The sequence below is a fragment of the Arachis ipaensis genome, chromosome B8 (genome assembly GCF_059453495.1).
Source record: "Arachis ipaensis isolate K30076 ecotype BB chromosome B8, ASM5945349v1, whole genome shotgun sequence".
In the NCBI taxonomy this organism is placed as follows: Eukaryota; Viridiplantae; Streptophyta; class Magnoliopsida; order Fabales; family Fabaceae; genus Arachis; species Arachis ipaensis.
The window spans coordinates 116,810,633-116,828,832 of NC_142443.1; the positions used below are offsets into that span (position 1 = coordinate 116,810,633).

At 38.5% G+C, this 18,200-nt stretch overlaps 1 protein-coding gene and 1 non-coding gene across 2 annotated transcripts; one reads left to right on the plus strand and one right to left on the minus strand.

Annotated features, from left to right (window-relative positions):
• Positions 1-1,441: 1,441 nt before the first annotated feature.
• On the minus strand, positions 1,442-1,545 carry LOC148549366 (small nucleolar RNA R71). The gene has a single exon (XR_015897275.1). It is a non-coding gene; the product is annotated as a small nucleolar RNA R71 (small nucleolar RNA).
• A 12,396-nt stretch (positions 1,546-13,941) lies between these two features.
• LOC107611361 (uncharacterized) lies at positions 13,942-15,470 on the plus strand. The gene is made up of 4 exons (XM_088495727.1): positions 13,942-14,074; positions 14,214-14,302; positions 14,444-14,944; positions 15,105-15,470. The coding sequence occupies exons 1-4, from the start codon at positions 13,942-13,944 to the stop codon at positions 15,468-15,470; spliced, it is 1,089 nt and encodes a 362-aa protein (XP_088351853.1).
• Positions 15,471-18,200: the final 2,730 nt, after the last annotated feature.

An 18,200-nucleotide genomic window follows, 5' to 3' on the forward strand; every position in this document is an offset into this window, starting at 1 on the left:
CAAAAATTTTTAAAATCTAGTTGTTTCTTATGAGTCAAATCAAATTTTCAATTTAAAAATTCTATCTTTTTCAAATATTTTCAAAAAAAAAATCAAATCTTTCTCATTTTTCTTTTATGATTTTCGAAAATTTCAAAATGATTTTCAAAAATCTTTTTCTTATTTTTGTTTCATATTTTCGAAATTAATGCTAACAATTAATGTGATTGACTCAAAATTTTTAAGTTTGTTACTTGCCTAGTAAGAAAGGTTCAATCTTTAAACTCTAGAATCATATCTTTTTAGTTTCTTGTTAGTCAAGTAATCAACTTTGATTTCAAAAAAAATCAAATCTTTTTTTTATTTTTTATTTCCAATTCAAATCTTTTTCAAAATGATTGTCAATCATATCTTTTTCAATTTCAATCATATCTTTTTCAAAATCAATTTCAAAATCTTTTCTAACTTCTTATCTTTTTAAAATTGATTTTCAAATCTTTTTCAAACTAATCCTATCTTTTTGTTTGATTCTTATCTTTTTCAAAACTACCTAACTAATTTTCTCTCTCTAATTTTCGAAAATCACCTTCCTCTTTTTCAAAATTCCTTTTTAATTAACTAATTATTTTAAATTTTAATTTAATTTAATTTAATTTTTCTTTTTTTAAAAAAAATTTCGAATTCTAACTAATTTTAAATAAAAAAACAAAAAACAAAAAATATATTTTTTAATTTAATTTATTTAATTTTTGAATTCTTTCATCTACTAACACCCCTCTTTCACCCAAGAATTCGAACTCATTCCTCTCCCTTGTGTTTGGATTCTTATCTTTTCCTTCCTCCATTATTCTCTTCTTATACTTACATAAGGAATCTCTATACTGTGACATAGAGGATTCCATATTTTCTTTTCTGTTTTCTTCTTTTTCATATGAGCAGGAACAAGGATAAGAACATTCTTGTTGAAACTGATCCTGAACCTGAAAGGACTCTGAAGAGGAAGCTAAGGGAAGCTAAAGCACAACTCTCTGGAGAAAATCTGACAGAAATTTTCGAAAAAGAAGGAGACATGGCTGAAAATAATAACAATGCAAGGAAGATGCTTGGTGACTTTACTGCACCAAATTCCAATTTACATGAAAGAAGCATCTCAATCCCTGCCATTGGAGCAAACAATTTTGAGCTAAAGCCTCAATTAGTTTCTCTGATGCAACAGAACTGCAAGGTTCATGGACTTCCATCAGAAGATCCTTTTCAGTTCTTAACTGAATTCTTGCAGATCTGTGATACTGTTAAGACCAATGGGGTTGACTCCGAGGTCTACAGGCTTATGCTTTTCCCGTTTGCTGTAAGAGACAGAGCTAGAATATGGTTGGACTCTCAACCTAAAGATAGCCTGAACTCTTGGGATAAGCTGGTCATGGCTTTCTTAGCCAAGTTCTTTCCTCCTCAAAAGCTTAGCAAGCTTAGAGTGGATGTTCAAACCTTCAAACAGAAAGAAGGTGAATCCCTCTATGAAGCTTGGGAGAGATACAAGAAACTGACCAAAAAGTGTCATTCTGACATGCTTTCATAATGGACCATCCTGGATATATTCTATGATGGTCGGTATGAATTATCTAAGATGTCATTGGACCATTCTGCAGGTGGATCCATTCATCTAAAGAAAACGCCTGCAGAAGCTCAGGAACTCATTGACATGGTTGCAAATAACCAGTTCATGTACACTTCTGAAAGGAATCCTGTGAATAATGGGATGCCTCAGAGGAAGGGAGTTCTTGAAATTGATACTCTGAATGCCATATTGGCTCAGAATAAAATATTGACTCAGCAAGTCAATATGATCTCTCAGAGTCTGAATGGATTGAAGGAATCATCCAACAGTACTAAAGAGGTATCTTCCGAAGAAGAAGCTTATGATCCTAATAACCCTGCAATAGCAGAGGTGAATTACTTGGGTGAACCCTATGGAAACACTTATAATCTCTCATGGAGAAATCATCCAAATTTCTCATGGAAGGATCAACAAAAGCCTCAACAAGGCTTTAATAATGGTGGAAGAAACAGGTTTAGCAATAGTAAGCCTTTTCCATCATCCACTCAGCAACAGACAGAGAATTCTGAGCAGAATCTATCTAGCTTAGCAAATATAGTCTCTGATCTATCTAAGGCCACTTTAAGTTTCATGAATGAAACAAGGTCCTCCATTAGAAATTTGGAGGCACAAGTGGGCCAGCTGAGTAAAAGAGTCACTGAAACTCCTCCTAGTACTCTCCTAAGCAATACAGAAGAAAATCCAAAGAGAGAGTGCAAGGCCATTGACTTGACCATCATGGGCGAACCTACAAGGAAGGAGGAGGACGTGAATCCTAGTGAGGAAGACCTCCTGGGACGCTCAGTGACCAATAAGGAGTTCTCCTTTTAGGAACCAAAGGAATCTGAGGCTCATCTAGAGACCATAGAGATTCCATTAAACCTCCTTCTACCCTTCATGAGCTCTGATGAGTATTCTTCCTCTGAAGAGGATGAAGAAATTACTGAAGAGCAAGTTGCTAAGTACCTTGGTGCAATCATGAAGCTGAATGCCAAATTATTTGGTAATGAGACTTGGGAAGATGATCCTCCCTTGCTCACCAATGAACTGAATGCATTGGATAGGCAGAAATTACCTCAAAAGAAACAGGATCCTGGCAAATTCTTAATACCCTGTACTATAGGCACCATGACCTTTGAGAAGGCTCTGTGTGACCTAGGGTCAGGAATAAACTTAATGCCACTCTCTGTAATGGAGAAACTTGGGATCTTTGAGGTGCAAGCTGCCAGAATCTCATTAGAGATGGCAGACAACTCAAGAAAATAGGCTTATGAACAAGTAAAAGACGTGTTAGTAAAGGTTAAAGGCCTTTACATCCCTGCTGATTTCATAATCCTAGACACTGGAAAGGATGAGGATGAATCCATCATCCTTGGAAGACCCTTCCTAGCCACAGCAAGAGCTGTGATTGATGTGGACAGAGGAGAGTTGGTCCTCCAACTGAATGAGGACAACCTTGTGTTTAAAACTCAAGGATCTCCTTCTGTAACCATGAAGAGGAAGCATGAAAAGCTTCTCTCACTGCAGAGTCAACCAAGGCCCCCACAGTCAAACTCTAAGTTTGGTGTTGGGAGGCCACAATCAAACTCTAAGTTTGGTGTTGAACCCCCACATTCAAACTCTAAGTTTGGTGTTGGGAGGTTCCAACCTTGCTCCGATTATCTGTGAGGCTCCATGAGAGCTCACTGTCAAGCTATTGACATTAAAGAAGCGCTTGTTGGGAGGCAACCCAATGTTATTTAATCATATCTATTTTATTTTCTTTTTGTTATTTCATGTTTTATTAGGTTGATGATCATGTGGAGTCACAAAAACTACTAAAAAAATCAAAAACAGATTGAAAAACAACGTTAAAAATAGCACACCCTGGAGGAGGAGCATTCTGGCGTTTAAACGCCAGAAACAAGCATCTGTCTAGCGTTTAACGCCAGAAACAAGCATCTACCTGGCGTTAAACGCCAGAAACAGGCTACTTTTGGGCGTTTAACACCAAAACAGGCAGCAGTCTGGCGTTAAACGCCAAGATTGCACAGCAAGGGCGTTTTACACGCCTAATTGGAGCAGGGATATTAAGTCCTTGGCCCCACTGGATCTGTGGACCCCACAATATCCCCACCTCTTCTTCTCTCCTCTTCACACATTTCCCTAACATTCTTCCCCAAAATAACCTCCACCAATCACCTCCAATTCCCCTCCAAAACCATCATACAACCCACCTACACCCACCCACTCAAATTTAAACAATCACTCCTTCCTTTTCACACATCATAAACCACCTAAAACTCCCTTGGCCGAACCACTCCCACCTCTCCATCTCATCTATTTTCTTCTTCTTCTTCTTCTACTCCCTCTTCTCTTCTTTTGCTCGGGGACGAGCAAATATTTTAAGTTTGGTGTGGTAATTGCTTTTTGTTTTTCCATAACCATTAATGGCACCTAAGGCCAGAGAAACCTCAAGAAAGAGGAAAGAGAAGGCAAAAGCTTCCACATCTGAGTCATGGGAGATGGAAAGATTCATCTCAAAAGCTCATCACCAGGAAAATGATGGAGCAAATAAGAAATCATGGACCTCAACAAGAGCATGAGGAATTCCCTCACCAAGAAATTCATGAGATACCTCAAGGGATACATTTTTCTCCACACAACTATTGGGAGCAACTAAGGATAGGAGCACCAAAATCACTAGGGATGGAGCAACAAAGACAAGGAAGAGACATAGAGGAGCTCAAAGAGCACCATTGGTTCTTCAAGAAGAGGAAGACGCCACCCTCACTAAGGTGGACCCGTTCCTTAATTTCCTTGTTCTTAATTTCCTGTTTTTCGTTTACTATGCTTTATGTTTATGTTTATGTCTGATTGAATGTTAAATATGTTGGCTCTTGAAAGAATGATGAAAAGGAGACATGTTATTTGATAATCTGAAAAATCATAAAAATGATTCTTGAAGCAAGAAAAAATAGTGAATACAAAAGCTTGCAAAAAAAATGGCAAAAAAAAAGAGAAAAAGAAAAAAAAAGCAGAAAAAGCCAAAAGCTCTTTAAACCAAAAGGCAAGAGCAAAAAGCCAATGGCCCTTAAAACCAAAAGGCAAGGATAATAAAAAGGATCCAAGGCTTTGAGCATCAGTGGATAGGAGGGCCCAAAAGGAATAAAATCCTGGCCTAAGCGGCTAAACCAAGCTGTCCCTAACCATGTGCTTGTGGCGTGAAGGTGTCAAGTGAAAACTTGAGACTGAGCGGTTAAAGTCAAGGTCCAAAGCAAAAAAAGAGTGTGCTTAAGAACTCTGGACACCTCTAATTGGGGACTTTAGCAAAGCTGAGTCACAATCTGAAAAGGTTCACCCAGTTATGTGTTTGTGGCATTTATGTATCCGGTGGTAATACTGGAAAACAAAGTGCTTAGGGTCACGGCCAAGACTCATAAAGTAGCTGTGTTCAAGAATTAACATACTGAACTAGGAGAATCAATAACACTATCTGAATTCTAAGTTCCTATAGATGCCAATCATTCTGAACCTCAATGGATAAAGCAAGATGCCAAAACTATTTAAGAGGCAAAAAGCTATATTCAAGATGAGCGGATAATTTATACGCTTTTTGGCATTATTTTTACATAGTTTTTAGTATGATTTAGCTAGTTTTTAATATATTTTTATTAGTTTTTAAATAAAATTCACATTTCTGGACTTTACTATGAGTTTGTGTGTTTTTCTGTGATTTCAGGTAATTTCTGGCTGAAATTGAGGGACTTGAGCAAAAATCAGATTCAGAGGTTGAAGAAGGACTGCAGATGCTGTTAGATTCTGACCTCCCTGCACTAAAAATGGATTTTCTGGAGCTACAGAACTCCAAATGGTGCAATCTCAATTGCGTTGGAAAGTAGACATCCAGGGATTTCCAGCAATATATAATAGTTCATACTTTTCCCGAGTTTAGACGATGCAAACTGGCGTTCAACGCCAGTTCCATGCTGCATTCTGGAGTTAAACGCCAGAAACAGGTTGCAAAGTGGAGTTAAACGCCAGAAACAGGTTACAAACTGGCGTTCAACTCCAAAAGAAGCCTCTACACGTGTAAAACTCAATGCTCAGCCCATGCACACACCAAGTGGGCCTCAGAAGTGGATTTCTGCATCAATTACTCATTTCTGTAAACCCTAGTAACTAGTTTAGTATAAGTAGGACTTTTTACTATTGTATTTACATCTTTGATCAGTTTTATGCTATCTTAGACCTTTATGGGGGCTGGCCATTCGGCCATGACTGGACCATTATAACTTATATATTTTTAACGGTAGAGTTTCTACACACTATAGATTAAGGTGTGGAGCTCTGCTGTTCCTCACAGATTAATGCAAAGTACTATTATTTTTCTATTCAATTCAAGCTTATTCCTATTCTAAGATATCCATTCGCACACAAAAACATGATGAATGTGATGATTATGTGACGCTCATCATCATTCTCACTTATGAACGCGTGCCTGATAAACACTTCCGTTCTACATGCAAACAAGCTAGAATGAGTATCTCTTAGGTATCTAATACAGGGGACCGAGTCTGAGATATTAGAATCTTCGTGGTATAAGTTAGAACCCATGGATGGCCATTCTTGAGATCCGAAAAGTCTAAACCTTATCTGTGGTATTCCGAGTAGGATCTGGGAAGGGATGGCTGTGACGAGCTTCAAACTCGCGAGTGCTGGGCGTGGTGACAGACGCAAAAGGATAGTAAATCCTATTCTAGTATGATCGAGAACCGACAGATGATTAGCCATGCAGTGACAGCGCATTGGACCATTTTCACAGAGAGGACGGGATGTAGCCATTGACAACGGTGATGCCCAACATACAGCTTGCCATGGAAAGGAGTAAGAATGATTGGATGAAGACAGCAGAAAAGCAGAGGTTCAGGAGGAACGAAAGCATCTCTATACGCTTATCTGAAATTCTCACCAATGAATTACATAAGTATCTCTATCCTAGTTTATATTTTAATTATGTTTTAATTATCAATTCTCTATAACCATTTGAATCCGCCTGACTGAGATTTATAAGGTGACCATAGCTTGCTTCAAGCCAACAATCTCCGTGGGATCGACCCTTACTCACGTAAGATTTATTACTTGGATGACCCAGTGCACTTGCTGGTTAGTTGTGCGAAGTTGTGACAAAGCGTGATTCACGTTTGAGAGCAGCAAGTCTTTGGCGCCATTGTTGATGATCACAATTTCGTGCACCAGAATGCTATGGGGTGCCTTTACACGTATGGTCATCAGAAACGTTTACAACCATGGGTGGCATATGGGGTGATGTGGTTAGATGTGATATAGGTATAGGAGCAGGATCATCCTTTAGAGTTGGACAGATTCAAATTGAATAAAGCACTTTTAACGTCATCAGAGATTGGATCTACATCTCAATCGGTGATAGTGGTTTTGATGTTTATGTTAAAGAAGTGGGTTATGAGGCATGTGGTGTAGAGAGTATGATTCGGGACCAAGTTGGGGGTCTGTGATCAAAAACTCAGATGCTGGCAGCAATAGTCATACGAATGAGGTGGTGTCGTGGGATCCGGTGGCAGACCTGCAGATTTTCAATGATAAGTTGATCGGCGGTGAGGAGGGTAGAAGGGTCATTGATGACGTGCTTTTGAATGATTTAAATTTAAAATATCATAATTTGAATGAAGTAGTTAAGGTAATTGATTCGGATAGTTGCTCTGGGTTTAATGGAAAGGAGGATTTTGGGGGATATGGATTGAATGGGAAGGAGGGTTCGAAGAGAACGGTTACGCAGGAAATTAACGTGCTGCATGGGGCTACAAGGGTAGGTGGGGTTAAGGGTTTGGGATTCTCATATGAGGACCAAAATAAGGGAGATAAGGCTGATGGGGGTGGTTTGGGCTTGGTAGTAAGTGGCCCAAGTACCAAAATGCAAGCAGGGGAGCTGAAACAAAAGAGGAATTGGGCGGATGATGATTGGGCTACTAAGGATATGTTGCTGGGCCCGGGGACTGATGGAGTATCCAAGGGGGTGAGGTTGACTGAGATGGATGCAGAACCGGGTCGGGCTGCAGTAGTGCAGCTCAGCAAGAATGCTGAGAAGGGCACGCTGTAGGCGAAGGGGCCGTGTCCGCAAGCCAGGAAAGGATGCCCAGGAACGCGCGGTCTGGATGCTGCTGCTGCAGAGAGGGAGGAGGCGCTCGAACTGGGTCAATGGACGGAGGATGCAAGAGAATCCATGGCCGAAGCAGGGCGCTGCAACCCAGGGAGTGGCGAGGCCGGTGAAGGAGGGCAGAAGGCGTCGCGGCGGGTGGAGAGGGCAGGGGAGATGATGGAACCGGACAAGAGGGGAGAGGACAATCTCTCTTATTGTAACCTTTATGCGAACCCGATTCAGGTATACGAGGATTCGAGACCTATGAGGCTGGTTGCACGGAACACAAACGGGCAGGATATGGCGAATGGGGAGACAAGTGTGGTGGCTACCGCGGAGTACGAGGCAGGGACAGAGACCAGGCAGGGGATAGTTGAGGGCAGAATTACGGTGCAAGATCAGATGAAAGAAAATGAGGAAACATGGGCATTGGCAGTAGAGTCGGGTGCTGTTTTATATGATGAAGAAGTGGATATTATGGCAATCTTGCAAGAGCAGAATGAAGAAGTAGCGGTGAAGAGAAAGATGGCAAAACAAAAAGAAAAGGCAAGAAGAAGTCGGCCTAAGAATCTCAATAAGGTAAGTAAGAATGTTGTTAAATGATTTTTAGCAGTTGGAATATTTGGGGGTTGAGGGGGGATGGAAAATTGAGTATGATAAAATCTTTGAAGAACTGTTATAAGCTCAACATGTTAGGTTTGATTGAAACTAAGAGGCAGGTTTTTACTAAATTTGATGTTGCAAGAATCTGGGGTTATAGTTCTGTGGGATGGGAGTATGTGGAGTCGGTAGGGGGCCTCGGGGGGTTTGTTGCTAATTTGGGATGAGGAGGTGTTCAAAGCCAACAACTGTTATAAAGGGGAGAGATGGTTATGCGTTGAAAGAGTGATGACGAAAAAATAATTTTAATTGTGCTTTTTGTTTGGTGTATGGGGCGCATGAGAGAGAGGAGAAGCGGACTGTCTGGGAGGAGTTAAGTTATATTGCGGGTCTGTGTCAGGTGCCTTTCTGCTTCTTCGGGGACTTCAATGAGATTCTTCATATCGAAGAGCATAAAGGAACTAGTAGTTTACTGGTGTCAACAGAAGAGTTTAGAATTTGGGTACATGATATGCAGTTGATGGACTTGCCTCTGAATGATACGAAGTTCACGTGGTTCAGGGGTCGATCTTGTAGTCGGATTGATCGGATCTTGGTTAATATAGAGTGGGTTGAGGAATTTCCTGATGTTCGACTAAAAGGTGGGCCAGAGGGCTGTCAGACCACTGTACGTTGATTGTAGAGGAATTTGGGAGACGCGCAATTCACTAGTAAGTTGAAGGCTTTGACGGATCCGCTACGACTATGGCACAAGAACAATTTCAGGGATATGGATAAGAGACTGAAGATGCTTGAGGAAGAGATTAAGAAACTGGATAATATGGTTAGTGAAGGTATCTATGATGGTACGACGGAGGCTAGAAGGAAGGCGTTGGTGAGCTATTGCCAGAAGTGGTATGTTAGGAAGGAGTTACACTGGAAGCAGATGTCGAGGTCTCAGCATGCTAAGTACATGGATAAAAATACTAGATACTTCCATAATATTTCCTCGGCCAGAAGACGGAATAACAGGATTGATACTCTGATGATTCATGGTCGGTTAGTGCGGAATCAAACAAGAATAAAGGTTGCAATTAGAGGCTTTTATAAGGACCTGTATCGGCAGGAAGTTGTTCCAAGGATTATTAGATTTCGGGATGGATTGGTAAGACAGATTGATGGAGCAGAGGCTGTAGCTTTGGAGGTGATGCCGTCTGTGAAGGAAATTAGGGAGGCAGTTTGGGACTGTGAATCCTCTAAAGCCCCGGGCAGTGATGGGTACAATCTGAACTTTATCAAACGATATTGGGAGGATATTGGTCAGGAGTTCACTGCAGCGGTGATGGGGTTCTTCCAAAGTGCTAAGCTACCAAACGATGCAAATCTCACGTGGGTGACGCTAGCTCCGAAGTTTGTGGGTGCTAAAGAGATCAAGGATTTTCGATCGATTAGTATGGTGGGATGTGTGTATAAGGTAATCTCCAAGGTGTTAGTGTAGAGAATGAGAACAGTAATGCCGGAGTTGGTAGGAGAGACACATAGTGCTTTTGTTAAGGGTAGGAAGATACATGACGGCGCCCTCATTGCTTGTGAGACGGTTCACTGGCTCAAGTCGAGGAGAAAGAAGGCGACAATCATAAAGCTAGACTTTCAGAAAGCCTACGATAGAGTTAGATGGAGCTTTGTGGATATTGTGCTTCAGAAGATGGGTTTCGGTCAAAAGTGGAGGAATTGGGTGAAAGAGTGTGTCAGTACGGCCTCTATGTCTGTCTTGGTGAATGGTTCACCGTCCAAGGCATTTAAAATGGAGAGGGGATTAAGACAAGGGGATCCACTATCTCCTCTGCTGTTTGTGCTTGTGGTTGATGTGTTGCATCGAATGTTGGGGGAGGCTGTAAGAAATGGGCGCATTTCTCCGTTGCTGGTCAGGAGAGATCATATTGAATTGTCTCATCTCCAGTTTGCAGATGATACTATCTTGTTTTGCCCTCCGAAAAAAGAAACAATTACGAACTACAAGAGGTTGCTGCGTTGCTTTGAGTTGATGTCTGGGCTGAGCATCAATTTTGATAAGTCGAATTTGATCCCAGTCAATTGTGAGCAGGAGTGGGTGGAACATGTGTGTGGTCTTCTGGGGTGTAAACAAGCGGCGCTTCCTATTAGATACCTCGGTATCTCTTTAGGAGCGAATCCTCGGCTGGTAAAGACTTGGAAGCCGATCATAGACAAAGTGGAAGAGAAGCTCAGCTTGTGGAAGGCAAAGGTCTTAAACAAATCAGGTAAGCTAGTTCTCATCAAATCGGTCTTGAACAGCTTACCGATTTATTACCTTACCCTGTATAAGATGCCGAAGGCGATCGCTAACAAGCTGATTGCACTTCAGAGGAGTTTTCTGTGGTGTAAGGAGGATGGCAACTGTGGTATGCCCCTGGTAAAGTGGGAAGTGGTCCAGACTCCAAAAAAGGCTGGAGGATTGGGGGTCGGCGATATAGTAATAAGGAACACAGCGCTGTTGTTCAAGTGATGGTGGCGTTTCTCAAAGGAGGAGTGCCCGCTGTGGAAGAGGGTTGTGTGTTCATGTAATTATCTGGCTCCTAATGTTATGCTTTCTAGTCAGACTCTTCCTGTAAAGGGGGCTATAGAAAGACATCTGTCAGTTGAATATAGCAGAACAACAGGTGAAAGAAAAACTTATTAATGGCCTGGCGATGGAAGTAGGGAATGAAAGACGGACGCGGTTTTGGGTAGATAATTGGGTGCAAGGTGGTCCTCTGAAAGCCAGTTTTCCAAGGCTCTTCTCTATTTCAAACCAACAAGGATCAGTGATAGGGTACTGTGGGTTCTGAGATGGGATAGAGTGGATTTGGAATTTCCATTGGAGGAGAGAGTTGTTCCAATGGGAGTTGGAATTGGTTCATCAACTCCATGAGAGGTTAAGGCTAGTGAAACTATCCACTGGCAGGGAGGATAATATTGTGTGGAAATTTTATGATAAAGATATTTTTTCTACTAACTCTTTTCTGCAGGTGTTGCAATTAGAGACTCTCTCGGAAGAGATTACGAGCTACAGTTTCACTAGATCAATTTGGGGAGGGTTGGTACCTCCGAGAATTGAGCTTTTTGGCTGGTTTGTTCTGATTGGTAGGATAAATACTAAAGAAAGGTTGAGCATACTAGGCGTGCTTCATCAGAATGACAGTTTTTGTGCCCTGTGTAAAAAGGAAACAGAATATGTGCACCATTTGTTTCTTTTATGTGAGTTTACGTGGCAGGTATGGTGTGCCTAACTCAGACGTTTAGATAAACCGTGGGTGGTCCCAGGAACCATGAAAGGACTGTTTGAGAGTTGGACTGGCATGCATACTAGAAAGAAGGAGAAGCGGCTGTTGTTGGTTGGTTTCTTTGCGGTGATCTGGAATATCTGGATGGAGAGAAATGACAGAATCTTCAACAACAGGGAAGCAGGTGTTGAGGACATACAAGAAAGGACGTTTTTGAGCTACAAAGAGTGGTCTGATATTGATCTTTTTGGTTGTTGAAGGCTCTACCGGAGATGACCGGGGTTTATCCATTTAGGTTTTATTTGTTTCTATTTTGTTTATTTTTTTGCTGCTCCACTCCAATGTGTTGAGCTTTCTTTGTTTCAAAAAAAAAGTATTATTATTTCCAAATTTAATATTATTACATTTGTGTGATTTTTCTATTATTCTCATTGTTTTATTTTTTAAAATGATAAAAAATGTATAAAAGATAATTTAAAAATAATATAAAATAAAAAATGACATTATTATCAATCTAAACTTTATAAGCTTTAAGAGCATCTCCAACGGCCAAATATTTGGAGCCCTCCTATTGTGCTGTCAGAGAGAAAAGAGAGATTAGGCGTTGAAGAGGAACTCATTGGAGTTCCTTCACGTAATTCAAAGCGAGGGAGTCCCTCTGAATGGGGACTCCCATTAACCAATACACAATTGCCAAATGGCAAGTAAAATAAAAAATAAATAATTACATAAAATATTAATTAATTAAATAATTATATTAATTAATTAAATAATTATATTATATAATTAAATAATAATTAATTTAATAATTATAATGACTAATTATATTAAATATTGATATTTTTATTTAATTAATAATTTATATTAATTAATTAACTAATAATTAATTAAGTAATTAATTTATATTAATTTAGCCGTTGCAAAACTAGCCGTTGTAAAAATAGCCGTTAGAAACTAGTCGTTACTATGTTACCGTTATTATTAATAAATTAATATTTTGTTACTCTATATATACCACTTAGATACACTTCTATTCTCACACTCTCTACTACTCTTCTTCATCTTCTTCCAAGTTTACAAAATCAAAATTCTACTACTATTATTTTTTGTTCGAAAAAATGGATCCAAACCAACTCAACTCTTTCTTCAATTACTTACAAAACTTTCCTCAAATTCCAAATACCCAACAATCTCAAACCTCAAACTCTCAAGTTCCAAATCAAAACTTCACACTACCAAATACATTTCAAAATCCAAATCCACAAAATCTTTCTAATTTCAATTTTCAAGCTCCTTATAATAATCAATTTCCTATATTCGAACCGCAAAATCAAAATTCACAAACACCCCATTTTCCATTTTCATCCATATTTAACCCCTCTATCGGAAATGTTACTCCAACTTTCTTGCCGTTTCCAACTCAATTCAGTGCATCAAGACATAACTCATCTGGTGTTAGTGGCTCTTCTAACCTATCCTCTCAGACTTCTATACAATCTAGTCCAAATTTGAAATATTTAGATTTTGCCAACCCTCGTGGATTAGATGCTATCGACCTCAATGATGATGATATTGAAGATTGGAGGCAAGATAGTATTCAACACTAGCATTGGAAAGAGAATGAGATGCTGATCAGTGCATGGTTAAATGTTTCAACTGACCCTGTAGTTGGTACCGATCAAAAGGGAAAATATTTTGGAGTCGAATTCATAGCTACTGTGTAGAATCTTGCTCCGACATGACAAGGGGGTAGTAGCATGTAAGAAACGATGGTATAAGATCAACAAGGCTGTTGCACAATTTGCTGGTTGCTACGATCAAGCTAGTCAAAACATAAGGAGTGGTTCAAACGCTGATGATATAAAGGAGTTGGCTTATAAACTTTATTCCACATATTATGGTCAAAAATTCACTTTTGAGAGGCATTGGAACATGCTTCGGTTGGAGCAAAAATGGAGAAGCCAACTACCTACACAGAGTGGCGGCTCAAAGAGAACCAAGGTTAGTGCAACTGGAGCATACTCATCCTCATCAAACCCAGAAACACCATTGGCTGACGAACTCGGTGTGGACTCTCCCGTTCGCCACAAGGATCAAAGAAGAGCAAGCAAAAAGGTAAGGGAAAAGCACAGATGTCTGAAGATTTTAGCGAAAGAAAATCATCGGTTATCAAAAAATTATCTCTCATGGAAGATATTAAGAATGTTAGAGAAAAGGAACTAATGGAAAGGGAAAAAGAAAGAGAAGAGGAGAAGGAACATAGAGCAAAGATGATGGCAATCAAAGAAAAGGAGTTACAAATTCAAGCGACAATGAAAGAACAAGAATTACAAACTCAGAGATATATTAAAGAAATGGAGATAAAAGTAAAAGAAAGGGAAATGGAAAGGATGGCCAAGGAAAGGGAAAGGGAGATGGATATGCAAATACTTAATGCTGACACATCTACAATGAGTGAAAAACGACGAGCTCTTCATGAGATTACATGTGAGAAAATAATCGCCAAGTGGTTTACTTAATGGTTCCTTATTCGTAGAGTTATGTTGTACGTTCTTATTTTTATTGCGTATTACTGGTATGTGATATAGTTTGTTTTATTTATTTCTGATGTAAGTTTTTAAATTAGTCAATATTATTGTGCCGTTATTGTTCATGAAAGTGACCGTTGCAAAACTAGCCGTTGCAAAACTAGCCGTTGCAAAACTAGCTGTTAAGGTACTTACTGCAGACACACTTATAAATATCAATTATCAATGACTCCGCAACTCCACTTCAACTCTACTTTCTCACCTCGAAAGAGAACTAAAAATTACATTTCTAGATATGGCTAGAAATTTTGATGATATGTTTAATGAGGCTTTGTATGGCAAAAGAAGACGGCAAGATAACACACTCATAGATAATTGGATCGATGAGTATTTACTCGAAGATTCAGAAGAAGAAGATATCGATAGAAGCTCTATCCCAATTACTCGTAGATGGATCAACAGAGATCGAGAAGCAGGATATGATCGCCTTTTTCAAGATTACTTTGCAGATGATCCGGTGTATAATGCTGACATTTTTCGACGAAGATTTCGAATGAGAAGACATGTGTTCCTTCGGATAGTAGACGCTCTCTCAAACGTCTATCCGTATTTTCAACAGAAGGTTGATGCAACTGGAAGAAGAGGCTTGTCGCCACTCCAGAAATGTACCGCTGCGATACGGATGTTAGCATATGGCGTAGCAGCTGATGCCGTTGATGATTATGTGCGTATAGGCGAGAGCACTACAATTGAATGCTTGGAAAAATTTGTTGAAGGTGTCATTTCGGTGTTCGAGGATGAATACTTGCGAAAACCCAATCCAAATGACGTACAACGCCTACTACAAATGGCGGAGGGTCGTTGCTTTCCTGGCATGTTGGGTAGCATTGACTGCATGCATTGGCAATGAAAAAATTGTCCAAAGGCGTGGAAAGGTATGTACATGAGTGGTTATCGTGGAGTTGCAACCATAGTACTTGAGGTTGTAGCATCTTCAGACCTTTGGATATGTTGGAGTTTCTGGTTCAAATAACGATATCAACGTATTAGATCGTTCTCCAGTGTTTGATGATATTCTAAATGATCGTGCTCCGGAGGTAAATTATACTATTAATGATAATAATTATACAATGGGATACTATTCAGCAGATGGTATTTATCCTGAATGTGACACATTTGTCAAATCAATCTCAAAGCCACAATGGGAGAAACGCAAGTTATTTGCACAATACCAAGAAGGGCAAAGAAAAGATGTGGAACGAGTATTCGGAGTGTTGCAAGCACGCTTTGCAATTATACGTGGTCCAGCTCGTTTTTGGAAAAAGAAGAAGCTTGCCAACATAATGAGAGCTTGAATTATATTGCATAATATTATTGTTGAGGATGAAAGAGACATTTATGCAGGAAATTTTGCTCAAGGCTTAGAGTATGATGATGTTGAAAATGGCTTATCACAACCTCAGCTTGGGAGAAGAAGATTTTGCACCATACCATCAATTTCTCCAAAGAAATGCCCAACTTCGAAATAGGCAACAGTATAGACAATTGAAAGAGGACTTGATTGAACACATATGGCAATTTCACAATGCTTGTCGTCAACTATAGAGTTTAATTATGTTTTTCTTTGTATTAAGTAAGTTTACAAATTAGTGTAATCTCGAATTATATATTGTGTATTATTGTTATATATAAATTTATTTAATATTAATATCTTTTAATAGTGAATTATTTTTAAATTTAAATTTTTAAATTATATTATTTAAAAAAATTAATTACATTAATTTCAAATATTTTAATAAATTAATTAAGTGGGACCACAACAGAGACTAAAGTTAGTTCCTCCTAATGAAAAAAATAGAGATGCTTTGAGTTCCTATTTACTGTTTATGACGCAAAAGCTTATGTGAAGTTACTTTTTATGACAGGTGGGTCATAAATAAGAATTGGGATGAATTCTCAGTAGATAGAAAATTCGTAATCTTAATTGCAGGAAAAAGACAGCGCCTTCGCTATTTGCTCCTTGCTATTCACGTGGATATTATTTAAAAGATTTGAAAGCTTTAAAGGAACCTCACTCTTTGGATTTGCTATCTTGTGGCTTTCAAATTTTCAAAAGCAAGAAAGTAGCTGATTACCCATGTGGCACATTTATTTACTCACCTTTTACCCTGCAAACCAAAAATCTAATCAAACGAGTCGTTTTTGTCCTCTTATTATTATTTGTGCGTTTCATTATAGCTGCACGCCTGCCAAAATGTTTTTTAAATATACACATGTACTGCTGAATTTTTTATATATAGAAGGCATGATTGTGAATTGCAAAAATATTGATGACTTTAGTGATTTACTAAAATATGAAAGGAAGATTTCTAAAATTTAAAAAAGCTCGGACCGTTTTGCTAAAATTTTTTTCTTCAAAAACTACATAAAGAAAATCGAATTTGGCAATTAGAATACTTATAAAATCAATATTTAAACAAAATGTAATCTAAAATAATATGTGACTGTTCCTTAATCATACCCAACGACTGGATACACTGCCAAATTAACTATTCGTGAAATATATAGATAGTGAAATCGTCCCCTTAAATTTCTGGAAAAGTAGATTTACCATCATAGCCATTGTTAGGTACCATAGATCAAGGGTGGAAGATGATAAACTTGTGAAAAGCACATTTTGAGTCTGCAAGAACATAGAAGAAAATGAAAGCTAAAAATGAAAGTGCACATCATATTATTACTATTGAATTGTTACACAATACCGAATGAGTTATTGCTATATATGGGAATATAGCAAACTGAACTAATAACAACAGAAAGGGTAAACTACAAAATTAAGGTAGTTAGGATTTTTTCGGAATTTTTGTTGACTAAGTTATGTCCTTAGAACAATTCTTACATTCAACACCTCCTGTAATGGTCGATTTGGCACAAGACCTTGAGTTTCAGTTTGGTGAGCAGATTTGCCACTTGATCAATTGTTGGAATATGAACTACCATAAATTGTTGTTTATTAACTCTCTTGAACTGAATGCAAGTCCAAGTCAAAATGCTTGGTTTTGTTGTAAAGAATAAGATTTGCTATGAGCGTTATAGATTTATTTAATATTTAACTCTGAAAAGAGATTTGTAATCCATCAAACATCTATCTCAGCTATATACAACAATACTACTCCTGCATTCAGCCTCTACACTAGATATGCTAAGTGTTTTTTCGATTATATTGGTACCTAAATAAACACAAAACTCTGTAGTGGACCTTCGATTATCCATATCAGAGCCCTAACCAGAATCTGCAAAGGTAAACAATTTTAAATTAGCATATAGTTGAAAAAGAATTCCTTGGTCACTAATACCAACTAAGTATCTTATTAGGATACATTTGACACATTTTTAGTGTACTAACAAAGGATTATGCATGTATTGTGAAACTTTGTTCACATACAACATATGTTATATCCGGTCACGTCAAGGTATAGCATATTGTAGAACTCCTTCAATGGACCTATAATTAGTAGGATTGTCATAAGTATCATCATAGGAGTAGGCATAGAATTGAGTCACAAATTTTGTTATTTTAGCATTGTCATTACAAGTTACCAAGATGTCATTAACATATACTAAGACATACGTAAATGAGATATTAATGTTTTGAATAAAGAGAGGAGTTGGACCTTGTGTTGTTGAAACCAAATTGAGAAAGGATAGCTACGAATTTGGTGAACCAAGCCTCAAGGGCTTGTTTCAATCCATATATGAACTTATTGAGTTTGCAAACTTGAGTAGAAGAGCCTTGAGAAAGACATTGTTAAAGTCAAATTGACGGATAGATCAGCATTTAGAGATTGCAATGAATGTTGGTTTTATGATTGGGAGAAGACTTGATCATAATTGAAGGATTAGCATGTATTTATAATACGCAGCGGAAGAAAAGAAAGTAATCCTTAAAGATCTATTTTGTGTTTAAATTTTATTCCAATAATATACAATATATAGATCAGATCTAAATACCTGAGTACGCTAGTAAAAATCTTTTTCTTCTTCGATGGTACGAAGGCGCTATGCGTATCCACACCGAGACCAAC